Source organism: Solanum dulcamara, chromosome 11, assembly GCF_947179165.1.
Source record: "Solanum dulcamara chromosome 11, daSolDulc1.2, whole genome shotgun sequence".
NCBI lineage: Eukaryota > Viridiplantae > Streptophyta > Magnoliopsida > Solanales > Solanaceae > Solanum > Solanum dulcamara.
In genome coordinates this window covers 22,451,021-22,478,524 of record NC_077247.1, presented here as the reverse complement: position 1 = coordinate 22,478,524, position 27,504 = coordinate 22,451,021, and the positions used below count along the sequence as shown (strand labels likewise).

Genomic DNA, 27,504 nt, shown 5'->3' with positions numbered 1-27,504 from the left:
ACGCGGGGAGTCATTCATTTTTTTTTTCAATCAATTATTTGAATTTCACAAGTACCACCTGGTATAGGAAATAAGCTTAGGTAGATTTTCTTCTTTTCGCACTTGAGGGCAAGGGATATATTGATGCAAGATGCTAAGCTGGCAAGTTATTTATAAGTTCTAGTCAGTTAGTTACACAGAGAAGACCTTCAGAATTAGATAGAACAAATTCCTTTTTTTTAGGGTACTCCCGGGAACAGATCCAGTGGAGACGGGGTGGGGCCTGTAGCTCAAAGGATTAGAGCACGTGGCTACGAACCACGGTGTCGGGGAAGACCAAATCACATAATTTCATTATCTCCCCTCTAAGCCTTCTATTTCACTTCTATTTCATTTGCCATTTTTTAGGAATAAAAAAGGATACACAGATAGAGTAGATATAGTTGTCATTCAGTGTATTATTATTAGCATATAAGATCCCAATTGTAATAGTTCATATTCATTGATTTTCATAGTAAGATCTCTCTCCTCTTTCTCATACTTCTCTCAGCTAAACAGTTTCCATTTTCGATTCCTGTTTAGTAAATGTAAACATTTTTCTTATGGATGTGATCTATGTGATAGTAAGTTGTTTCAGGAACATATATAATTAATTTGCATAGAATGGGAGGGACTTTTTCCTTCCAATCTTTAAGCATGATTGGAGAAGAGAGTTTCTACAACCAAACTTCCAAAACACACGGCCACGATTGGAGAAGAGAGTTTCTTTCTCAAGGAGGAGAATGCCGTAAATGATATTATTGTAAGATATTGGTATGACCAAACAATCTCCTTCCAGTTTCCTAGCATCAAAAGACTGCCAACCTTAGCAAACAAAGATATGTTACAACAATATGGTGCTAAGGATCAATTGAATACCTTATCACATTTAGCAGTCGGCATATGCAGTGCAAAGAGAGGAAAGTACATTATATAATCCACTAATTTATTGCATGCACGCCCGGAGTTGGAATCAATGGTTATACAGTTAAAACCACTTTTAGATCTGTACAATCAGGTTTCAACTGTGTCCATTCGCTACTGTTTCTTTCATCAGAAAATTTAATGCAAGTAAAGCAGCTCCTACTGCAGGCTCCACCTGAAGAATTGTGTGACACAAGCATTAAACGTGGTAGAAAAGTAATCATGAAAAATTAAGACGATAACAGTTCCCTGGAAGAAAACAAAGCTCATTCAAGAAGAATTGCAAAAAGGAGAGAAAAAGAAACTTGTATCCTGATTACTTTGTTATTCTTCTGCCTAAGAAACCGTTGATAGATAATGCAGCTATCACAGAGATCAAAGGACAAGAAAAAGTCAAAAGGATTCACAAGATAGGAATTTTAGCTTTTACCCATTAGCTTACAAGAATTCAAGGAATCTCACACACCTAGAGAAAAATCTCATATTTGGGTAATCATATAACAGCACTTTGCAGGAGGCCAAAATAAGCACTGAGTACACAGGCCTGGGTATTGAAAGAATGAGCTCGCCCTTCTTGTTTAGGTTATATTACTAGAGGCACTGTAATATACAAAATTATCAGACAATAGACAAGAAGCAAAGGACAATTCAATAGAGTCTGTCATCTACTAGAATTGTATTGATTACAGTCAAACAAGATATGTCTAACATACGGACAATGATCAAATACACACTAATGGTACATCCTCAACAGCTCATGGAAATTAAAACACCAAAACTCGAAGCAATGCCATCACAGCTTGTGAAATTTGAGAAGCATGCTCCGATGGAGCCAAAGTGAATATTTCAATTTATAAAGAAAAATCAAACAGAGTTGCTTTCAAGGCATTCTGAAAATTAAAAGATTTCATTTTAAAAAGCAATGACTTGGAAAAAGAAAAGAACATTTTTTACATTGTTGAAAACCAAAGGGGCACAAGAAGTTTCAATCATGGTTGCTTTGATATAAAAAAAATACGTCCATAATTCTTAGTATGTTATGTGATGAAAGGGGTTTTAATGCACAGTATATATGCATGAAATCCTATTCGATAGATTGAATCTCTACAATAGGAACTAGTTTTAGCTTATACCTATCTTCTTTTTTTCGAAACAGGTACCAACTTTGTATTCTAAGCCAGTTACTTGGGAGGGATGTACTGAAAACCCCTTTTGACAAAAGTAAGTTTAAAGAGAAACAACAAAAACAAAATGAAACAAGATACAATCTTAACATGAATCAAAACATCTAGGATTGTCTCTGTATATACAGGATATGACTTTGTACACCAAAAACAAAATAGAAAAACACAATTGAGCTTGATCTTCTGTATAATGCTACTTCTATTCTCAAAACATCTGGCATTCCTTTTTCTCCAAATGGTCCGCCAAATACAGGCTGGTATGATCCTCCAGTTTCTTCTGCTCTTAGCCCCAATCCCAGCTAAAAAAGAGTGTCAACAATCTTACTAGGCATTGTCCAAGAGATGCCCCTGAGATTGAGAAAAATCTTCCATAGCTGGCATGTGACCTCACAATGCAAAAATAAGGGTCTTACAGTTTCAGCTTCAGTCCCAAATAGACAACAGTTTGAGGCTAAGGAAATGTCTCTCTTCATCAATTTCTCATGCATTAACACATAGTTCTTAGCCAACAACAAAGTAAAGCAAGCAACCTTATGAGGTAACTTTACTTTCCAGATAAGTTCCCAAGGCTAGATAAAGGTCTGTGGCTCTGCAGAAATCATAATTTTACATCTCAAGTTCACCTTATACTGCCCCTTGGTGTGTCCAGGTCCACCACAAACAATCCTCCTCCTCCTGCAACACTTGAAAAGTTTTGAGATTGTTATAAAGTTCAGTCAGTCTGGGTATTTCCTAGTCATTCCTTAGTCTCTTGAAAGTTAGCTCCCAAAATTGAGGTGACCACATTTTAGCCATTGTCTTATTTGGTGTTGGGCCAGAAGAAATAGATTAGGAAATAAGTCTTGCAAACTCCTACAACCCACCACTTCTCTTTCCAAGAAAGTGCTTTGTTCCCATTATGAACTTTAATAACAGTGTGTCTCTTTATGGAAGGCCACCAAGTTTTGATACACCTCCATAAGGTTACTCCTTAAGTATTTTCGGCTTTGTAACTCAGCAGTCTAGGTCCCCATATTCCATCTTGATCAGACTGCCCCATAGAGATTAAGATTCCTTAGAATACATGTCCACTATCAAGTTCTCCATACTCATCAATGGTGTTCCTGAGGGTTTCTTTGATGCTCACAGAGGGATTAGACAGATTCCTTGCCCCTTGGCTATTCATCCTAGCCATGGAAGGTCTAAAAACCATGATCAAAATAGCAAAAGAAAATGAGTGGACTACAGGTTTTGAGGTAGCCAGAAGTGGTGAAAGGAGTTTGGAAGAGTGTCACCTTCAATATGAAGACGACACTTTCTTTTGTGAAGCAGAGGAGGAGCAGGTTAAGTATCTGAGACTCATTCTAATTTTCTTTGAAGGAATCTCAGGTCTTCATATCAATGGGAGGAAAAACCAAATTTATCCCATTAATTTTGTTCCTAACTTGGAGCTGTTAGTTTCAATTTTAGGAGGTCAAGTGGGTCAGCTGCCCACTCTCTATCTTGGGATTCCATTGGGTTCAAAATCTGGATCCAAAGAGATATGGATGTTATTTTAAAGAAGTGTGAGAGGAAGTTGTTCTGATGAATATCTCAGTATGTCTCTGGGAGGCAAGCTTACTTTGATCAATGTAGTGCTTGATGCTCTACCAACCTACATGCTATCTTTATTCCCTATTCCTTCTGGAGTGGTTCAAAGACTGGATAAAAATAAAAGATCCTTCTTCTGGCAAAGGAACAAGTATAAAGGAAAGTTCAACTTAGTTAAGTGGAAAGGACTGATCAACAACAAAAAACAGGGTGGTCTTGGCATAAAAATCTAAAGAACCAAAGGCTTTAACGCTAAAGTGATCCATTTCTCCCCAAAGCCCATTTGTCGAAGGATTCTGAGAAGAAGCTCCCAATTAACATGATCATATGCTTTTCCAATATCCAATTTGTACAAAACGCCATGCTTGTTTTATGATATTCTTTAATCTACTGCTTAATTTGCAATACGCACAGCATCCATTATCTCACTCCCTCCGATAAAGCCATTTGCTGAGAATCCACCAGTTTATCTATCAACCTTATAAATCTTTCAGTCAAAACTTTTGATAGTAGCTAGTGGAAATTACCTATCAGACTTATTGGCCTTAATACTTTCAGCTCCTCTGCCCCCATCTTCTTGGGAATCAATGCAATATAAGTAGCATTGAAACCTTTCTGATTGTGAAAATCATGTAAGGCCCCCATCATATCTTGCTTCAAAACTTTCCAGCACTTGATATAAAACTCCATGGTGTACCCATCCGGACCAGTTTTGCTTTATCAGTACCACATTGCTTCAGGCAACTGAATACTTCCTGCTCCTCAAATATAATTTGTAGGAAATCCTTCTTTGTTTCTGATATTATAGGATAGTTAATAAAGTCTCTAGTAGGCATCGTCTCTATCTCTGTATAGAGCTTTTCGTAGAAAGAAGTGGATTTCCTCTTTTGATTCGTTCTGGTTTCACTAGAGACTCCTCTTGTACCACCAGATGGTCAATGTTGTTGTTTCTCTTATGTGCATTAGCATTGTTACGGAAGAATCTTGTATTATAGTCTCCTATCAGCCATAGAGCCCTGGACCTTTGTCTCCATGCAGTATCATCATATAGATACCCTCCTAAGTGATTCCTGCTTGTCTCCATGTAGTCTCATCATGTAGAGGCCCTCCTCAGTTCCTGCTTGTCAATGCTCTTCTATCAAGCAAAGAGTCAAGTCATTTGATTAAGCAAATTAGCCCTTTGAATGTTCAGATTCCCTTGTTCATTTCTACTCCACTCTTGAAGTTTACCTTTTAAAAAATTGAGCTTCCGGGCTAAAATGTAATCAGGTTTCGCATGAAAAACAAAAGAATTTCACCAGAAGTTGATTCTGCCTACAAAGCCTTCAGTATTCAGCCATCATTTCTCAAATTTAAAATAGGATTTACCATGTTCCCAAGAACCACAAGGAAAAGATCTTTATCCAATTGAACATAATAACTGCATGAGTCAAACAAAATAATTAACAAATCGACAGGCTTAACGTACACGAGCTTAACACTTGACCTCATGGTTTTTCCCTTATAAAAAATGCACTATCTCATCTTTTAACTTCTCTCTTCTACCTTACCAGTGAGATTATATAAAGTAAGTATCAATTGCCTCTTGTACGGAAAATGGTGAATACCCTACTCAAGGCAACAATGTAAACAAGGCTTGTTGCACTTTGCAAAAAATGACATGTGCCACACTGTTTAGTGTTGAAATCTGAAGCTTACTTGAACTAGTTGTTCTCGTCGGAGAAGGAGAAATAATACTCAACATATACAGAAGAGAACTCTACATAAGTACATATATATATGAGAGGCCTCACTAGTTTTTACATATGTTTTTTGTTCTGCGTGTGTGTGTATGCACACATGCCCATGTTTGAGTCCTTAATCCACTTAGTCAACCCCACAAAAGAAAAACAAAGAAAGGTGTGATGCTGAAAGGCAAGGAGAGAAACTAAGAGAAGAATAAAAGAATTCGAGACAGGAAGATAGAAACATGGAAAGGAAGCAGGCTCAAATTAGCATTGGCAATGCAGCTTATATGCAACTGGGAGCAGAATTAAAGAACAGAATGGCAACATTCCAAGGGCTACAGAGAAGCGTAACTAGAAAATATATCCCTACACCGATAAATTATTAGCTAACATAACAAACCAAAAAATCGGTGCAACTTCAGTATAGCACGTTCTATCTGACTCAAAAACAACCAGCAACAACAACAACATACCCAGTAAAATCCCACAAGTGGGGTCTGGGGAGGGTAGAATGTACGCAGACCTTACCACTACCTCGTGGAGGCAGAGAGACTGTTTCCGAAAGATCCTCGGCTCAGATGCAGCAATTCTAGATACAGAGAAGAAAATATAGTGAGTCACAAGGAAATAGAACAACTTCTATTTAGCTCGTTCCGTGCTTACTCATTTCACTCGCTCTCGTTCAGTAGCGGTTCTTCATTCTTTAGATAGCCGCGTGAGAGCTCTGAAATTCATTCGTGGCATTCTTGCCTTGGCTGCAATCAAAAGGTGGCCTTTCAGAATGGGGTAAAAGAACTTGGGATCATCGATCTCTTCCTTAAAGATTGGGATGAGTCGATGTCGGTCGATGGTGTGAAAACACTTCCCTCTTGGCTTGATTAAAAAATCCTCTCAGTTATAGCGATCCTTCTACTGTGAAAAAATATGCTAGACGGGCTCAATTGGGTGAAATTAGCAACAACTACAACAAAATAATTCAATAATCGCAAACAATACTGGTATCAAACACAAGAACTACAGTAATACAACTATTACAATGGCAAACACCAACCACCCTAATCAAGGCAAACATTACACTGCCTACTAACCTTCTACCCTAATATGTCCTCCACACCCTGCTATCTAAGATCATGTCCTTGGTAATATGAAGTTGAATCATATCATGTCTTATCACCTCTCCCTAATACTTTTTTGGACTACCTCTTCCTCCCCTCATACCCTCTATAACCAAACCCTCGCACCTCCTCATTGGTGCATCCATGCATCTCCTTTTCACATGTCCAAACCATCTCAGTCTCACTTCTCTCATCTTGTTCACCATGGAGGTCACTCCCACCTTATTCCGAATATCCTCATTTGTAATCTTATCGCTCCTAGTATGACCACACATCCACCTCAGCATCCTCATCTCCGCAACATGCATCTGGAGTTTTTGACTGGGCAGCACTCTACTCCATATAACAATGTCGGTCTAACACCAATCTATAGAACTTACCTTTGAGCTTCGATGGTACCTTCTTATCACATAAGACTCTAGAGGCAAGCCTCCACTTCATCCACGCCGCATCAATACAACGTGTGATATCTTCGTTGATGTCCCCACTCCCCTGAATTATGGACCCAAGGTACTTGAATTTGTCTCTCTTGGGGAGATTCTATGTGTCTAGCCTCACTTCCACGCCTTCCTCATGCATAGTCTCACTGAATTTACACTCTACATACTCTGTCTTGGTCCTTCTAAACCTGAACTCTTTAGTCTCCAATGTTTTTCTCCACACCTCTAGCTTAGCATCAACACCATTACGCGTCTCATCAATCAGTACTATGTCATCCACAAATAACATACGGTAAGACACCTCATCCTGAATGTCTCGGTTCAATTCATCCGTCACCAAGTCAAATAGAGACGGGCTAAGAGTTGATCCCTAATGTCACCCCATCTCAAAAACAACTAGCAATAATCATAAATATTATCACGTAAGTCATAACCATTCACATAAGCATTGGTCATGCAGAATCCTGGCCTCATATTTCAATGTGTAAACTGTAAAGTTTTTAGATACGTAGTACAATGTTGTCAAAAGCAAAAAGCGCAAAAAAGCTCTAAGGTCCGTTGGGGCTTTAAGCGCAAAGCGCAAATAAAGCGTGGACTTTGATGAAAAAGGCGCAAAAGGAGAAAAAGTACAAAATATATATGTGTAGTCCAAGAATAATAATTTATAAGCATGAATAACAAATAGATGAACAAAGAAATTAAAAAATAATTACGATAAAGTGAAATATCAATTGTTTAGTGTTGTCTCTTCAGAAGAGGTTCATTGGCAAGGAAAAGTATGTCTTAGAACCTTGATGATGACACTGAAGCGCACATTAAGCAAGACGAAGCGCTCAACACGTTTTGAGCCTCGCTTTAGGGCTTAAGCGCGCCTTTGATAACATTGACGTCGTATGATTTCTACTGTGCACAAACATGCTACTCTCAAAAACTTGGCATCGAAGTAATAACTTGAATCTTGTCTGAAACCCTAAGCAAACATCTCATCTCTTGAATGTATATCCAACATATAAAGGGTTGCCTTAAATCCTTAACCTTACATTGGCATCACTGAGAACAAATGATGTGATAAGAAAATGAACCTTGGGTCTAACAAAACTCAAAAGCTAGATCATGAGGTAAGGATATAAGGAGTCCAAGAGTCTATCCAACAACCAATGTGAGATTCAACACCCCACGACCATGTTTGGACATATGGATTGTGGACAATATACTATGAGGAGCCAACATCGGATCAAACAACAATGGTGATGGGCCTAACTATGATACCATGATAAGAAAATGGGTCTTGGGCCTAACTCAACCCCAAAAGCTAGCTAATGAGGTGAGGACAGCCCAAAACCATAAAAGGAGACCAAGTGCCTATCCCACAAACAATGTGGGACTCAACACGATGAAACAGTCGGCTTAAGAGAATTTATTCAAGTTCCCTCTACGTAAACCTTTGCAATCAGATTACGGTGTCAAAGGAGCAACGAGGGGAGTCAAGAGAACACTTTTTTTTAGTGCAAGAGAAAGCAACCAAATATTGAGAAAGGACATTATTTCCACTATGTAAAGTATTTCCCAAAAATATTTATTCATGCAGCTCCATACTAGGAAGTAGGGAGGTTAACCCAACATTATGAAAGGATCATATGATATCATCTATCCAGAAGCCAAATAAAGGACGGCCTAAGTAAGAGGTAGACCCTTAGCTAATTTTGAAAGAATGAATAGAAGAAGCAAGGAATTAGAAAAGACTGATATGCTTCTTAAAAACTGCTTTTTATATGTAAACCAATCTTTTTATACGATGATATGGTAAGCAAACATCTTTTTCTTTACCACAATATATTTGGAAGTTCCCTAAACAACTTTATTTGTAAAAGTTATGCTTGATAGTACTTTATGTAGTTCCTATACATGTAAATTCTATGTCAAAAAGATTGAGGAAGCTAATTTACACCAAAAATTCTTGGGTATCTAAAATGCTATTCCAAATCTTTCATACAAGCTATGTATTAGGCACTTGAAAGGATTTCAACACAAACATTTTCCTTAATACGTGTAGAATAGAACTTTGGACGCATAACAAAGTAACAACAGAAAGCGGAAAGTATGGAAATATCAACAGAAATATTGAATAACAAGCAAGATTGCATTTTCCCTCCACCAACTTCAAAGAAAACAATATCTAAAACAATCTCTTTTCCTTCCCAATGTTGTTGTGAAAGAATGGACAAGATTCAAATCATACCGAGAGAAAAGTACTAACCTTCGGTCTAATTACACAAGCTCCAGGATAAGTCTTTAAAATAAAATTAGTAACTTCATTCCCTATATTCCACTTCTTGTTAGCTCCAAGTACGCCTCCAACCATAACAACAGGGAAGGAGCCTTTTCCATCTGCAGTTGTCAATATGCACTAATTTGATACCACAAGGGAGATAGGAGAAAGGCAAGGGAAGGAAATTGAAAAGGGGAAAGGAGATAAAATTAAGAGATAGAAAGTGAGACAGTTTTAGAGACAGATTGTAAAACCCTATCAAAACATAAGCTTTTCATCCAGTGTTAATGCAAAGTAGGAGTATATAAGAGTCCTATTTATCGAATAGAGAGCCTTGAACAAGCTAGAAGTCTTACCAAAACTAAGACTTCATATCTAACTACTCCCCCGCTTAATTTATATGACACACTTCCCTCTTTAGTCAGTCAGAAAAAGAATGACACATATCCTTATTATGCAAATATTTAATGACACTTTCAACATTTTACCCGTGTTGGGGAAACAACTGACTTCTGGAATGAGGTATGGATATGAACTGAGAGCCTGCCAGAGAGCTTACCTGATATTTACAATTTAGTCCTACATCAGCACAGAACAGTAGACAGACCAGGGATGGGACATCACTTTCTAAAGAATCCAACTTAATGGAAGCTAAGTAGGGTAACTTCTTTCTACAATCTGTTGGTAACTTGGGGTGATCTGCAGGAAGGGGTTGATAGCCTATAGTGGAATGGTCATACTAGTGGTGTTTATAGATTCAATGTAGCCTACAAAGAACTGAATTAACCCAATCACCAAATTGAAGAATGGCCTTGAAAACACATTTGGAAGACCAAGATACCTTTTAAGTTTAATTATTGTGTCTGGCTTCTGGCAAGAGAAGCTGTTCTCACCCAAGACAACCTGATGAAAAGAGGGATTACTATATGCCCCAGATGCAGGTTATGTGGGGAAACTGCTGAGACAGAGAGACACCTTTTCAGACATTGCAAAATCACAGGTCAAATATGGGGGATGTTTCTGGCTCTCAGAGGCATCACATGGACAATGCCAGGAAACCTATCAGCTACTTTAGCAGGCTGGGAAGAAGCAGGATGGTAGGCTAGAGACAGAGCTAGATAGAGAATTATACCAGCTAGCATATGGTGGAATGTTTGGAAAGAAAGGAATCCTAGATGTTTTGAGAATAGGAGCAAACTCAGTGCAGCAGATAAAAATGAACTGTATTCTGCTCTTTTATTTTTGATGTAGACAGTCACACTCAAAGAAACTGTAGAAATTCTAGATGTACTAGACTCCATTTAGGAGATTAGAATAGCTTCGATTTCTTAGAGTCTTTTTGCTGTAAATATGGTTCAGTTCAACCAAAGTACTGAGTTTTTTTGTTTTGAACATTTATAGAAATATACAAAGTTACCAACTTCAAAAAAAAATCATATTAGGTTCCCACTTAGTTGGCAAAAAGTCCACAAAGGTGTATTCTTCTATGTAAAAATTCATTTATTTTAAGGATAATTTTGGAGCATTGCAATGTCTTTCCGTATTCTTAAACTCCGTGCCAAGTCAAACTACATCACATAAACTGGGATGGAGGGAGTAAAACATAAGAATACAGAAAAACAAGGAAATTGTGATAATGAGAAGAACTCATAGATTAACATCTAATCTAAAACATAAAAGAAATGTATGCAAGTAACTTAAAAATACATAAAAATTAATCTACAAATCTAACAAAAATCTCAAGAACATATGACTACCAATATTCTTATACTTCATAATGTATGCAAGTAATTCTCAATGGAAGGGCAAAAGGGATTGGCTCAGACGAGAAAGGGTATTAGCATAATTCCAAAGATTCCCAAATTAATAGAGGAATCTCATCTTCATTGATTCAAGGCATCAAGAAAAGAATGTCTTGAATGTTGAGGGTTGTGTTATTTCTTGAAGATCAGATGACTGAGTATTTTAATTGGTCATCAAGCTAGGATGCAGCAACGGTTGAAAAATCAAAACTTGTGCTCTGATACTAAAATTGATGTGCTCCACAAAGGTAAGCCAACATTTTCTCATAGTCTTTATCCGTTTTGAAACAAAGTAAAGGGGAGTCTTACTTATAGAAAGAGAGCTCAAAAGTAAACTAATCAAAAGTGAAGATGATAGGAGAAGATGACAATGGCAGGAGATATTAACTGAACCTAAAAGATCTAAACATAATTTATGATTAAAAAAATTAATATATATAACAGTCCAATAATAATATGAAAACCATCTGCAAATCTGGAAAAAATCTTAAAATCTCCAACAGCTCATCTTCTTCACCTGTAGAATTTTGCATTCTCTCTTAGTTTTCTCAGTCACTAAATTAAAACGAGGCGTGTATAAGAGAGTATTAACAGGATTTTTTTGTTTTTGATATGGTAAATAATTTTATTGATGTTTGGACAACTTGTATACGAGAAGTATACCAAAAACTATAGAACCTACATCAATATTGTGTAAAGGAGAGGATAGCAAGGGAAAAGTAGCTGATTAGACATGTATCTCTTACACTGTCATTGATCATCGAGGGTTTAAGTGCATGCAAAAAAGAGCATCATAGAAACATATATAATTAGAATTTTTATAAAAATCAAGGTCAAACCTTCCCCAGCCAAATGTAGTCTTTGGACAACAGCTTTGACACTTAGAGCCAACTCTTGAACTGCATTATGTAAGATCTCGTCAGCAATTCGATCACCATCCTCCGCACAGGATACAACTACTGGAACAAGTGCTGCAATGCGAGCCCAAGATGGATCCGCATAGGTCCACCTAGATACCAATAAGAATGAAATGAAACAGCCAAAATTCTGTTCTCAAAGCAAATATTGTTCAATTTACATCAGTTGTTATGGTGTAAATGTTGCCCAGTGTGGGTTTCAATCATTCACAATCCTGCCCTAAAGGAAGAAGCTGGAGAAGACACTTCAAATGTCCATCAACTTTGACGAATCAGTTTAGAGAACATACCCTATGAGTTCGTCTGGAGAAGAAAGACCTAGTGACTGTAGAATACAACTTGAGAGCATTGTTTGTGGACCTCGACCATCATGAGCCCTCATCACTGCAATCAATGCCTGAGCTGCAATCCCATAGCCACTGCACTAGCAGGAACTGATAGTTATAATCATGTTTAAAAGAGTAGCAAATACACTTGTGGCATAACCTTTATCAAGTACAGTATTTTCTATGTTCTTTCTTCATTTATTCATTTCTTTACTTAATGTTCTCTTTCTTTTGCAACAAACCTAAACAAGTGTATTATCCTGAACAGTGAACACTATGACATGAACACAAAAATGAAAGAACATAAATGGCAGTTTGAAAAAATTATTAGTATTAGTAATCAATTATTAAAGTAGTATTCAGCCCCATCCTTCATCTGGGGCTATTTCGCCTCAAAAACACAAAAAAAGGTACAGAAAACAAACAATTTAAAGATCCTCCCTGCTTTGTGCTACGAGTATCCTAACCCAACTGTAATTCATGGACAAGTGTGAATTTGAACATATCACTATAGTCATCAAGAAATTAACGTACATATATGTGTTTCTCAAACTTATCAAAATCCTAAAACCAGTATTAAATACGACTCATATTTTCAAAGTCAGTTGGACATTTTCTCCTTGTAAATTTTGCTTGAGACGTACTTCAAGAATGGATGATTTAGAATATTGAATTTTTCACTCTTAAAGGGCTCCAGAAAAGTAATCCTTTCCTTTTTCAATAACACATGAACTAGAAACAGGCATCAAAGTAGAATAACGCAGGTACTTAAAAAAACCTTGCCCCTGATAAATTTAGGTGAAATATGGTAATCTGAATTAATTTAATCTGTTGCAGCCCAATTTGGTGCCAAAGCAAAGCATCAAGGGATAGCTCATAGCAATGATGACTTACATTGACCATGATGCTCAGTGCAACGTTTAATTTTCTATTATGCATCCAATGACACCATGTCACGACAAGGGAGAAATGAGTATTGCTCATAATCCACTTCAACATGATATAACCAATCATGTTAAGGAAGATAGACACAATATCATTGAAAAGTTGGACACAAAATCACAATACTAGCCCTGAAAATTGGGATCAACTCACCATGGCCTTAACCATGGGTGTAGTAGGAGCTATTCTGATAGCATCCATGTTGGCCTATTTGCACTAAAGTTGATGGGCTTCAATGAGAAATCAAGATGTTTATCGTGGAGAAAAAGCCCGAAATTGACCCAAGAATTATAACAAAAAGTGGACTAAGTGCTACATATATTTCGTGGTCAAAGTTTTGAGTCCAAGAGCCGAAAGATTGGGCCACATGAAGGCCAAGAGGAGGGCCACATGGAGGCCAATAGGAGCATAAAAGTTTCCTAGTTTAAAGTTCCCTATGTTTAAAATTTCCAAATCTAAAAGTTTCTTAGTTTAAAGTTTCCTAGTTTAAAAGTTTCCTAGTTATTATTTCCATAAAAGTAGGATTTGAATCCCATTCTATTTGGGATAGGTTTTCCCTATACATAGGGGTAGGTTTTATTATTTTAAAAAGACATGATGATTAATATTATTTGAGAGATTTCTCTTCTTTACAATTTACACTTTTGTGTGTGGTAACTATGAATTTATCTTACGAGCTTATAAGCACGATTCTTGAAGAGGTAAGATTAATTTTTAACTTGATATCTTTGGTTCTTGTTCGTAAATTAAAGAAGATGATTAGTCTTATACTAATTGTTGTCTCAAATTTCTTCGAAATAAGGGTCTAGATCACTTTTGATCTAAATTCTTGAATGGACTTTATTAGTATCATAATTAATTTTAATCAGCTAATTTTGAATACTAAGATCAATTAGGGTTCTTAGCACTTTTTTTGAAATTTGGGGATTTTATTCTCGAATTTCACATAACTTTCAATTTCTGTCTTTAATCTATATAATTTCGCTTCCGCATTATTTTCTTGTTTATTCAAGTAACCTAATTCTCATCAAGTGGTACCAGACCCAGGTTCTATCAATGTTCTGTTCTTTTCTTGATAATCTTGAGAGTTTCAAAAGAAAAAAAGTCTTTGTTGTAGTAGCTTAAAATTTAAGCTACATAGCATAAAAGAAAAAAAAACGAAAATTATATTTAAAAAAACGAGAAAAAAATTCAAGTTCTTACAAATTAAGTTGTTTTTAGAAACTTCGAGGTTATTGTGTTTCTTGATTTCCTACATCAAGAAGGAAAATCAAGAATAGGTGAAATTTAAAGTTTTTTGTTCTTGTTACACAAATTGGTCTTTTTCTTGTCTCATCAATCCCAATTCGTCTAGATATTGATAAATTATTTTCTTTCTACATCTTACTTCTAAAAGATTGGTACTAATAGGGTTTATATATAAATCCTGAAGGATCCATCCGAAGGTTGTAATTTGAGTGAAAAAAAGGCTAGAGAGGGTGAGACCAATAGAGAGAAGAAAAAAAATCCAAATTGAGAGATATTTGGTTTTTTTGATATTTTTTAGATGTCTCAAACAGGTAAGGAAATTGAAGTTGAAACTCAAAACAACATCAACTGCATTGATGTGTTGATCAAACGATTGGAGGAGAAGAATGTCACCATAGCTAATTTAAGAAGAGAAAATATTTTTCATAAAAGATGTGGGATAAATGGTAATATTTGCTCTATGATTTTTTTAAAAAAATTGGAAACTTTTTGTATTCCTTAGCATTAAGGGCTATGCTGGCCTCCTCCAAAAACTGTTACAAGAATGGAAAAAGCTGAAAAAAATACTTACAAAGTGCCTATGAGGTCCACTAATTGGAACTCCTCTTCTATATCATGTTCTTTACACCAAAAGCCTAGAGTAGTAATTACTCTCCATTTGATCTTTTGTAGTGTACACTCCTTTCCTTCAAAAATTCTCTGATTCGTTTATTTCCATATAATCCACCAGATACATGTTGGAACTGTTCTCCACCATCTTTTCTAACTCTTGCTGCCTCCCTTTTTGATCCAACAGATTAGGAGGTCAAAAGTGTGTTCTGGCATAGTCCAATACTCATTGGCTATGCTTGTAAACAAATCCCACACCTGCGCAGTTACCTTACAATGCATGAATAGATGTTTGTTAGTCTCCAGAGCCTCTTTACAGAGGAGGCATCTAGATGCTATGTTGATGCCCCTTTTCTGCATTGCCTCATGGGTCAGACAACGTTTCCTATAAACCAACCAAGTGAAGCACTTCACCTTGGCAGGAGCCACACTTTTCCATATTGTGTTCCAAGGTCCAGTGGATCTTCCGGCACTTCTTCTAAGCCCCTAATTGTATAGTCTGTTCACAGAATATACCCATCTTTGTGACGTCCCCATGCTAATCCGTCTGGCTCTAGAGTAGTACCGGGGAATCCACCAATCAAGCTCAAGAGCTCTACCACTTTATCAATTTCCCAGTCATTAAGCAGCCTTTTAATAATAGATTCCAACTTTGTGGTGACCACATCTCCTCTATCCTGCTATCATTATTTGTGCATACTGAGAAAAGACCAGAGAACAGGTCCTTTAGAATCCCATTTCCACACCAATCATCTGACCAAAACTGTGTTTTGTCCCTTCTTCCCACCACTATTTGTGAGTTGTTCTTGAGACTCACCCAAAAGTTTCTGATGGTCCTCCACACCCCAACCCCATAAGTTTCAGTAACTTCACTAGTGTACCAGAAATCATGTTGCCCAAATTTGTGATGTATTATCTCTTTTCATAAAGCCTACTACTCCTGATTGTGTCTCCACAGCCACTTTGAACGAAGGCTCTTATTATGAACCTTTAAATTCCTCACTCCCAATCCCCCATTTCTCTTGCTTTGTTGTACTATAGGCCATTTAACAAGATTGAATCCCTTTTCTATCTTGTTCCCTTGCCATAGGAAATTTCTTCTAAGTGCATCCAAAACCTTCACTACCCTACTAGGGATAGGAAAGAGGGACATCACATAAGTGGGTAAAGAATCCAAAACTGAGTTAATTAATGTAACTCTACCTCCCAGAGATAGGTATTGGGATTTCCATATAGCCAATTTCTTCTCTGTTTTCTCAATAATGTCATCCCAAATTTTTTCGATTTTGTGCTTGGAGCCCAAAGGCATGCCTAGGTAAACTGTTGGGAGCTTCTCTACCTTGCATTGCAAAATACTTGCAAGAGCCTCAATCTGTTGCATCTCCTTAATTGGAAAAATACTGCTCTTTCTCTAATTTACTTTGAGTCCTAAGCATGCCTCAAAAACCACCAGGATCACTCTTAAATAGCAAACTTGTTCCTGCTCAACTTCACAAAAAAAAACACCGTGTCAATCAGACTTTTTTTTCTTCTTCTTATCAAAACTGTCAGTTCCATTGTATCATTTACCCTGTTCTTTAGGGAAAAACCCCTTACCCAATTATTCTGAGAAGGAACTCTCATCAACCTGTCCAGACCTTCCATGGCTAAGATAAAGAGAAAAGGGGATAGTGGGTCCCCTTGTCTTAGGCCTCTTTCTGCTTACTAGAATGGAGAACCTAGTGGTTTTAATGCAGAAATTTAACAAGCTGAGCCATCTCCACACAAACTCCATCTATCTTAGGATGTTGATTAGAAACTCCCAGTTCAAATGATCATATGCCTTCTCAATATCTAGCTTGCACATCAGTCCAGGGATTCCTCCTCTAATTTTAGAATCAATGCACTCACTAGCTAGAAGTGCAACATCCATGATTTGTCTTCCTTTGATGAAGGTCATTTGGTGCTTATTTACTAACTTGCTGATCACCTTCGTCAACCTCTCTGCCAGCACCTTAGCTATGATCTTGTATACCTCTGTGATAAGGCTGATGGGTCTAAAATCCCTTAGCTCATTTGCCCCCATCTTCGTTGGGATTAAAACTACAAATGTGACATTAAAGCTCTTCTCAAACTTTTAATGAGCATGGAATTTGTGGAAGGTTTGCATCACATCATCTTTGGTAGTTTCCCAAAAAATAATGAAGAAGGCCATTGTGTAGCCATCTGGTCCAGGTGCTTTATCAACAGCACACTGTTTTATTCCTTCCAAAACTTCCTCCTCCTCAAAATCTCTAGACAACCAAATTTGTTCTTCTTCTGTGATTGTTTGAACATCCAAGATGTTCAAAGATGGTCTCCAGCTTTTTGTCTCTGTGTACAAAATCTGATAAAAATCCACAACATACTGATTACCACAGGATCTGAAACATTTCTCCATTAATCACTAAGGATTCTCTAGTGTTGTTTCTTTTGTGGGTTGCAGCCATTCTGTGGAAGAACTTTGAGTTCTTGTCCCCATTCTTTATCCACTGAATTCTAGAACTGTCTCCAATGAATTTCCTCATTCCTAGCTACTTCCTCATACTCCATTTCTATATGAGCTTTCAAAAGCTGCTCATCATCTGTTAATGCTCTGTGCACCTGAATGTATTCAAAGCTTCCAATTTGTTCCAGAATGTGTTCTTTTCTGACCCTCCAGTTGCCTCTATTCTCTTTGCTCCACTCCTTGAGCTTCTTTTTTAAGAGGCTCAATTTTGAGGCTAGTATGAAGTCATGACTGCCTGTCAAATTAAAGGAACCCCACCACTCGTTAACTCTGTCTCTAAAGCCCTCCACATTTAACCACCACTTTTCAAACTTGAAGTATAAAAAAAAAAGAGCAGCCCGGTGCACTAAAGCTCCCGCTATGCGCAGAGTCCGGGGAAGGGCCCGACCACAAGGGTCTATTGTACGCAGCCTTACCTTGCATTTCTGCCAGAAGCTGTTTCTAAGGCTTGAACCCGTGACCTCCTGGTCACATGGCAGCAACTTTACCAGTTCCTCAAACTTGAAGTATCATTTTTGAAAAAGTATCATTTTTGAAAGCCTAATCCCCACAAGTTAGTACTATGGGGTTCTGATCAGACCCCAAGTTGGCCAAAGTACTATGTCTAATTTGAGTGAACATCTCATCCCAAGGAAAAGAGTACATGAATCTATCAATTCTTAAAGCATTTCTCTGATTTGCCCCTCCTCTCCATATGTAGGATCCCCCAAATAAAGGAGGATCCACAAGTTCCAATTCATTGATGCAACTGGAGAAATCAGACATATCCCCTGTAATTCTACAACAATTGGTCCTTTCTGATGGAAACATTGTTGTATTAAAATCCCCACATACCACCTAAGGCCCTTCACAGAAGCTCCTCATTGCTCCCAACTCCTCCCATAATTCCTTTCTCTCACTCCTATCACATGATGCATATACTGCAGTGATAAACCAGATGGATTCTTGATTTAAACCATCGAACTTGCAAGTAATGCTCTGGTTGCCACTTCTACTGGTTCCCTTTTCCAATTTCTCTTGTCCCACATTATCAAGATACGCCCCTTACTACCTAAAGATTCCATTCACATTCCTCCTATCCATTTGTTTCCCCCTAATTGTTACAGATACTCACCTACCTCCCCACTAAGTTTTGTCTCCACTAGTACTATTATGTCCACCCCCTCTTGTTGTATTCTACTCCTTACTAAATTCCTCTTAGTATCCATGTTGAGCCCCCTCACATTCCCTGATAATATTTTTAGCTTCATGATAAATGTGAGGCTACATTTCTCCCTCTACTCCTTGTTTCACTCCTGGAAACCTTATCTTTGTACTTGACATCAAAGATAAGATTTCTTACTTCTTTTGGGACCACCTTCTTATCACCTATCACCAAAATGGGTTCTATTTTTGTTAACTCTTTGAGCCTCCTCTGGTCAATTTTAAGCAATAAATTGAAAGCTTCCTTTGTGCACCCCTCGAAAGCTACTCCAAACTCCTTGCTTAGCCTCAACATATTGTTTTGTACCCATTTGTTTGCCCTGCCTTCGACTTCCTTACTACATTCCGAAGCATCACATTGGATGGATATTGGGTCACCCAGAATTGTGATTTGTTTCGAACTATTCTACCCATGTAACTTTGATTTCATCTTCATTTAGTTCTCCCGAAATTTGTGGTGGTACTTCTGCATGCACCTGTGTGTCGACTCCCATTTGTATATAATTGCTAATTGAGTCTTTCAACTTTGTTTCCTCCATCAGATTCTGATCAGTTGAGGAGTATACAGTTTCATGTGTTCTTTCCCAACGATTTATATCGCACATAAAAGGCTCAAGTTCTTGTCGAAATTCCTTTAAAAATTGGGCTTTAAACAGGCCCAAATGGCTTGGTCCAGTGTTTAAGACCAAGTGGTCCTATGTTTGCTCCGAAGTGGACACCTCTGCCACTTTTCCACCCACATGACTACTTTCACCAAAAAAATCCTTTTTTTCTCTATTAGGTTGAAAAGACAGCTTTTCAGACCTATGAATATCTCTGAGCCTTGAAATATCTTTTCCACCCACATGAACTTTCACCAAAAAGCTCCCTTTTTTCTATGTTAGGTTGAAAAGCAGCTTTTTAGACCTATTAAAATCTCTAAGCCTTGAAAGATTTGATAGGTCCTCTCCTCGATACCCACCCTCTTCTCTTTCCTTGCTTGTACACGCTCCTTCGTCAGATTTTTTGCGAAAAGTCACTGGCGATTCTACCCATATAGGTAGAGTGAAGATGGTCTCATCATCGGCGATTTCAATGGAAGCCGAAATTTTTTCTGTCGGACCTTTGACACGAATCCTAGCCCACCGGATTCTGTCTCTATCCAGCCGCCGCATCGATCTCCAATTTTCTTCATTATTGGCCTAGACTAGAGATGTAAAGGCAATCCTAGAACTCGAATCTAGAACCACTCGAACTCATGAGTTTTTGGGAAAGCTCCTATGGTTGGCGACCACCATCGAAGCTTCACTCTGCTCTCTTGACTTCTCCAGTCACCCATCAGGACATGTTCTGCTCTTTTTCTGGACACGAATTCGAAAAGAAATAAAATTTCCATTCATATCATAAACTTGGACTCCATGTATTCCAATCCAAGCCTGTTGAGCCCATCTTCTAACATCATTCCTAGTGGGTGTATTTTCTTATCCAAAGAATTTCCCCAATAGACAACGGTCCAAAAGATCTTTGTCTTCCATCTGGACTCGAGCTTTCAACATTCAGCCTTGTTCTGCTATCTCTGTCTCAGTCTGGGTCCATTTACTTTTCTGCAGAGTCTCTATAACTCCTTTCCCCTTGTTAGCAGCATAGCCTGCCTCCCCCAAGAGTTTAAAGGCTTTTGTTTGTTTTGTACCCCTATTAATGAATGCCTCTATTTTCTTAGCTAACTGCTCCCACCCCTCATTGAATGCACTTTCTGGAACTATAATAACTGCTCTGTTGCTACATTTAACTGAGACTAATGATAAGTATCTCCCACATTGATTGAATTTCAGAGCTATAAAGAAGTTAGTTGAGAAATCCCTGCACCTCTATGACTTGGAGGCTTTCCCTCTGATCACCGAAGCATCTGTTAGCCTTTTGCATACCCAACCAAGTGCTCCCCTGCTAAGAACCATTCTCCTCATGTGGTGCCTAGCACTTTCAACTCAATCATACCATACTTCAGCATTTGATCTAGACTATGTGATGTCGTAAGACCTCCACCCCAGATCTGAAATAAACTTTGTTGTCCATCTGAAAAATAATGGAAAGAAAAAGAATGGTATTCCGGTGGAATTCCACCGAAGGGGAGGGCAACCAAAGTCCAAAAGGGACTTCAGAAGATTCTTGTGAAAGTGGTACTAATGTGGTAAGTTCATATGTTGTGGAGAAGTTGGAACTTACATACATTAAACACACTACTCCTTATAAGAGGCAATGGTTGAATGATTTTGGTGAGCTTAAAGTGACTAATCAATGCATGATTTCTTTCTCCATTGAAAGGTATTCTGATAATGTTCTTTGTGATGTCATTCCAATGCAAGATTGTGTCACATCATGCTTGGGCGCCCATGGCAGTTTAATAGGAATGCAATTCATGATAGGAAATAGAATAGAGTTTCTCTTGAGCTAAACAAAAGAAAATATATACTTGCACCTTTAACCTATGTTGCTCGGACTCTTTAAAAATGTCAATGGGTGCATGTCAGGTTCTCCAAAAGTAGTGTATTTTTGGAAAATCCGACACGGGTGCGGCATCGAAGGTGAAGAGTCCACGCAACTTAGCCTTTAACCCCATCTCAAGTTAATGAAGATCAGAAACATATGAAAGATGCAATGAAAAACTTTGAGAGAGAAAAGAATGAGAGGAGTAAGGGAGTGCATGTTGACATCCCAAGAAAGGAAAAAGGAGAGGATATGTTGTTTGAAGAGAATGGGATGTCAAGTAAGAAAAAAAGTGAGATCAAGAGAAAAGAAAAGAGAGATGACCATGAGATCATAAAGGAGAGGGATGATCGTGAGGTAGAAAGAAAAAAACAAAAGAGTTTGAATGAGGTTATTTCTTATTCTAACTCTAACATTCCTACTTCTTCTTCTAGTTGTTTTGACTATCTTGTAGGTACTCATGGGAAAGTTTGTATTGAAAAACAATCATTAGATGAACTTAATCCTAAGGTTGTTGATACTACACATCCCATTGAGCAAGTGCATGTTAATGAGAACGACAAAGATAAAGAGAGTTATTTTGGACATGTACAAGATAAGACTCATGATAAAAAGCTCAACAAGGCAATTGTGAATCTACCGCCAATGAACAAGAAAAAACGAGGTGATGTTAGTCCTTTGCTACATAAGACCAAGTACGGTATATAAAATTAGTTTATTCAAATTCATGGTATTCCTAAAACACCTAAGGTCTTTTTGGAGGTAATGAACTACACTCTTAATTCTTATATTGGTGACTATATTAATTTTGAGGATGATGACATTTTTCTATATAATAAGTCATTAACTGTAATTGTCAAGTTCAGTACAAGAAAGTTGAGCTCTTTTAAAATTGAGCATGACATAGTTGATTGTAGATTCCCACTTGTTGAAAAGAGGCGTGATGTTTGTGCTAGGACGATTGAGAATGAGTTAGATGATTCTTTCCTTATTCTAGTGTTGAATCGATTTTTGTGTGATAACTTGTTGGAATATGATTCTTTCTATGGGATGAGACATAATTCTTCAAGTCTTGATTATTGTGAGCTTAAAAAGGTGTTTGTTACTAGTGATAAGGAGATGCATGAGTATCATGATACTACTGATCAAATACTCTTTGTTGAACCTATTCATAATTTCTTATTTAAGAATTTGAGAAACTACTTAGAATTTAATGGAGATTCTAACTTGAAATATAAAGGTTCTTCTAACCTTCTTGGAAACCCTTGTATTTATGTGAATAGTTTTTATGGAGAAGAATCTTTGGGAGGTATAATTGAGGATGCTTGGCTATATCATAAAAGTGTCAAATTTGATGCAGATTTTGAATTGTCTTTTGCATACCTATTGGAGTACTTTATTGATCGAACTAAATTGAAGTTGCATGTATCATTTGTAATGGCATCTAGATGAGAACTTTGGTGTGCTTATTCAAGTAGGAGAATTTTCTATTGAGATGATGATGTCCACATACTTTATAAGGGTGTATCTGTACATGCTAGGATTAATTGGGTTAAGTGGACACATGGTCACTATCTTGTTTTATTCCTACCATTGTTGCTTTCGAGTAATGGATGTTGTTTACTAATGCATGTCTTCTTAATTTTGCGAGATTCAAATTCGAGGACAAATTATTTTCAAGAAGAGGGGAATGATAGCTTACATGTCGGCCTACTTGCACTAAAGTTGATGGGCTTCAATGAGAAATCAAGAAGATGTTTATCGTGGAGAAAAAGCCCGAAATTGACCCAAGATTATAACAAAAAGTGGACTAAATGCTATATATATTTCATGGTCCAAGTTCAAGTCCAAGAGCCGAAAAATTAGCCATATGAAGGCCAAGTCCTAGTTTAAAAGTTTCATAATTTAAAGTTTGCTAGTTTAAAACTTTCCTAGTTTAAAAGTTTTCTAGCTTAAACATTCCTAGTTTAAAAGTTTCCTAGTTTAAAGTTTCGTAGTTATTATTTCCATAAAAGTAGGATTTAAGTCTCATTCTATTTGGGATAGGTTTTCCACATATATAGGGGTAGGTTTTATTATTTTAAAAAGACATGATGATTAATATTATTTGAGAGATTTCTCTTCTTTACAATTTACTCATTTGTGTGTGGTAACTATGGATTTATCTTACGACCTTATAAGAACGATTCTTTAAGAGGTAAAATTAATTTTTAACTTGATATCTTTTATTATTGTTCGTAAATGAAAGAAGGGGATTAGTCTTATATTAATTGTTGTCTCTAATTTCTTCAAAATAGGGGTCTAGATCACTTTTGATCTAAGTTCTTGAATTGACTCTATTATTAGTATCATAATTAGTTTTAATCCGCTAATTTTGAATAGTAAGATCAATTAGGGTTCTTAACACTTTTCTTGAAATTTGGGGATTTTATTCTCGAAATTCACATATCTTTCAATTTCTGTCTTTAATCTATATAATTTCGCTTCCGCATTATTTTCTTGTTTATTCAAGTAACCCGATTCTTATCATATTCAATACCTCATTGAAAGCTAGGCACGTGAAATATGGCATTTGTGACAAGCTTGAGGGAATCCAGAGTTACTGCCAATTTGAGATGCACATGGAAACTGAATGCATTTAAATATGAAAGTAAAGTTGCTAGGGCAGAGAATAACAGTTCTCTGGTATCTCTTCCTATTCCTTTGATCATTTTTATCTCATTCACTTGTCAAATCAAAGTAGCTATAACCAAATTCATCGGTCAACCAGAATAAGGAGAACAGAGTATCATTTCAACGTCCTCAACTAAGATGCACAACTGGTAAAAGGGTTAGTTCAAGTGCTCCAACAGGAAAGGACTAAGTTATCCGATTCAGAACATATTCTGAATGAGTTTGGATTTAAATGCAACCTCTGACTTCTGAGCAGCAATAAACTTACTAGAGTCTAAAACATTGAAGTAAAATAATCTATGAGGACGCAAAGCTGGAATTTTGTACCAGTTCTAGTATAAAGTTCAGCTCTAATCAAAAGTGAATCTCTCATCTATCCAAATCGCTTTCTATATTCACAAAATTCTTTACTCATACAACAAGTCCAAGGTTTCTAGTTTAGACATCAGTTGGCAAAACACGCGTAGCATGCTACATGAACATCTGTCACTGTGCAACAAATCTGAAATTGAACTATTATTCAGAACTTAATAGCATCCTCACCAATGGTGCAATTTACTATACTTGCAGCACAAAAAGCTACACCATTAAACTTTACCATGCATAAGGATACCTTTTTAAGGCCACCTGATATGCCAGAATTCGACATTAGCAGAAGTATATTTTCTTATGAGAAAAAAGGCAAAAAGTTTTAAAAAAAAAACGACAACAACAACTAATATCTTGTATATATTTGCAGACTATGTTGCTCGGACTCTTCAAAATTGTCAACGGGTGTGTGTCGGGTTCTCCAAATGTAGTGTATTTTTGGAGAATCCGACACGGGTGCGGCATCGAAAGTGAAGAGTCTGCGCAACTTAGTTTGCAGAATATATTTTTCCACATATTCATCTTCTTCAGGTTACGGGGAAGAGGAAAATGTAGAAGAATACGTATCTTTATGGGGGGAAAAAATGAATACGCACCAACTTTACCTCCCCCAATCACCCAAAACAGGCCCTGCACCTGAGGCCCGAGCTTCTCTTCCATCTTCAGTAAATCCATAAGAAATGCTTCCAGTACCAGCTATTAAAACACAACCATGAAGTTTTCCCATCGTGCCACTTGCTAGAGCAGCCACGGCATCATTCTGAATATACAACTTAACATGACTTGGGAATGTGCTCCTGTAAAAATTATCATAGTTTTGACAATTATTAGGTGAAACATATAAACATTTTGAATAAATTTTCCACATATATCGTTATCACTAGTATAAATTATTTTGCATATCAAGATCCGAATGCCCCATAATTTTGGAACAATTAGCTCAGGGTCCAAATGCCCATAATTTCAAAACAATTACAAAGCTCCCAGGGCTTCAAATCATTGGCAAAGATAGTACAATACAGGATGTAAGGTAAGAGCACATCACGAGTTCAAGTTCTGGTTGGTGGGCCAAGTCTAATATTTGAGTGGGGAAGGGTAGAGGCGGGACCCATTATTCCACCGAGTTTCGAAACTGGAACAGCAGATTTCTCAGTGATTAAAAGCAAATGTCAGCAGCCTAATATTGAGACTAAGTTCAAAAGTTGCATACAGTCAACTCCACAAGCAAAAATATCTTTTAACAAATGAGTGCAGGGAGCAAACCTCAGCCAGCCTAATATTTTTTCCTGATCCTTTGAATGGTTCACACCGGATAAACCCAAACAAACTGCTTGAACAGCTGATCGTTTGACACCAGCACCAAACAAGGCTTCTGCTATAACCTTTTCCAGTGTTTCTCTAGCTACATCTTCTGTAAACATGGACCGAGAATGATAAAGAAACTCATATTTATTAGGAATCAAGAACATTTATGTCTTATGATAGTAGTTCAACCATAAGCAAAACACTTCTAGCAGTTGATTTAACAAACTTCAACAATTGAACAACAGCTGAAATCCACAGACATACACAATATTATTCTGCTCATAGCATTAAATTTGCATCCAATGTGGATTAACTTGCAATGATGACCATTCATGCTCAAAATAATCCAAAAAGCATGTTTAACAAATGACATAATAATTCAAGACCTTGGACTTATGGTCAAGTACAAATGTCCTACTGATTACATATATAAATTTTGCTTCTGATTTTGACCTACTTAATTCCGCTATGTGAGCTTTGCCCAGCCCAGTCAGTCCCAAGTGCAGATAAAGAAGGATGGTTGTGGCAGGTGGACAACCAGCATATATATAGCCTAACTATGATGAATCCTCCGAATACTCAATTTATTTGGATTTGGAACATCCACCCACGTGCAGACGACCATAGATTGGGCAATGGATATCAGAGGTCCAACAAGGTACCCACTACTCCCAAAAGGAAAAAGATGTGTCTGTCAGGTTTGGTTGACCTCAACTAGTGTGGAATTAAGAGATAGTTGATTGATTAGTATGAACTAGTTCATTTCTTTCTAATTTCTTCCTCCTGCCCCACCCCGGAAAGCACACAGAATAGTTGGACTCTAGATTTTAGATACCAAAGAACAAAAAAGTCTTTGAAATTATTCTTTTTGAATAACTAACAAGCACCCCAGAAAATACAACATGAATGAGAAACAAGGAAGCAAATAAAGCAACCAACATAAATAAAAAAGTTTTCCCTTTTTCAGGTGAATTATATCAGGCTCATTCATATATTCAAACCCTTAAAAATACAAAAGGAGTAATAACGTGTGAGTCCAAATCACTTAGTGTTTACTATATAAATCGTTTTGCTTGAATTGACCTGCACTAAATTATAATTCCCAAGGAATTAAGGGGTTGATGAAAATGAGAATTGTCCAAATCTGACAAGTAAAAGATATAGATAGGTAAATAAAATTTGTATACCTCCAACACTATTAAAATTGGAGCAGCCGGTAACGGCGCGTCCGAGAATTGGAAGAGGATCAGGGAGATTATGAATGCCGGAAAAGGGAAGAAGTGGCATGCAAACACATACAGTGGAGGTGGTGCCGCCATCTACCCCCAAGATCACCTTCCACTCATCAGATTCTAAACCCATTTACAAACCAAATGGTATTTCGTTTTCAGTGAAGAATTTGGAGAGAAGCGGGGAGGAAGATACTTAAGGATAATATACAATACCATGAAATTGATCTAATTCTTGAATTTATACATAATAATTGTATTGTATGGTGTGTTGTGACATCAGTTGACTTCGACCAAGCCTGCCAAAGCTTATTCTTTACGGGGCTGTTTCTTGCCCATATTACCAAAAATAATGTATTCATTAATTTTGTCATCACCGTTAAAGACTCAATTATTCCCTCAAAAAAAAATTTACATTTTTTTAGTTATAATTGTTGACAATATCTTTGAAAAAAAAAATATTTTTATGTAATGCATATTATTTTTAATACACCAAATTAAGAGTCTGTTTCGCATTGTTGTTCGGAGCCCAAAAACACTTATTTTGAGACAAGATGTTTGGCTAATCAATAAAACTATTTTTTAAGTGAAAGCAAAAGCAATTTTTCTAATGTTGGGAAGAAGTTAAAATTTTCGCTTCTTCAA

At 37.1% G+C, this 27,504-nt stretch overlaps 1 protein-coding gene across 4 annotated transcripts; it reads right to left on the bottom strand.

The window, feature by feature from the left end:
• Window positions 1-741: 741 nt before the first annotated feature.
• LOC129872354 (uncharacterized) lies at window positions 742-27,157 on the bottom strand. 4 transcript variants are annotated; one of them, XR_008762552.1, is made up of 9 exons: window positions 26,818-27,157; window positions 25,589-25,736; window positions 24,931-25,122; window positions 12,256-12,384; window positions 11,888-12,057; window positions 9,235-9,365; window positions 6,086-6,334; window positions 5,951-6,011; window positions 1,030-1,117 (listed from the first exon to the last, which is right to left on the bottom strand). XR_008762552.1 is itself a non-coding variant. In XM_055947334.1 (7 exons), the coding sequence occupies exons 1-7, from the start codon at window positions 26,990-26,992 to the stop codon at window positions 1,040-1,042; spliced, it is 1,023 nt and encodes a 340-aa protein (XP_055803309.1). In that variant the 5' UTR covers window positions 26,993-27,154; the 3' UTR covers window positions 742-1,039. The 4 variants fall into 4 exon arrangements, 1 of the variants encoding a protein (XP_055803309.1); XR_008762551.1 differs by having other exon boundaries at window positions 1,032-1,117; window positions 5,946-6,011; XR_008762550.1 differs by lacking the exons at window positions 5,951-6,011; window positions 6,086-6,334 and adding an exon at window positions 742-821 and having other exon boundaries at window positions 898-1,117; window positions 26,818-27,154.
• Window positions 27,158-27,504: the final 347 nt, after the last annotated feature.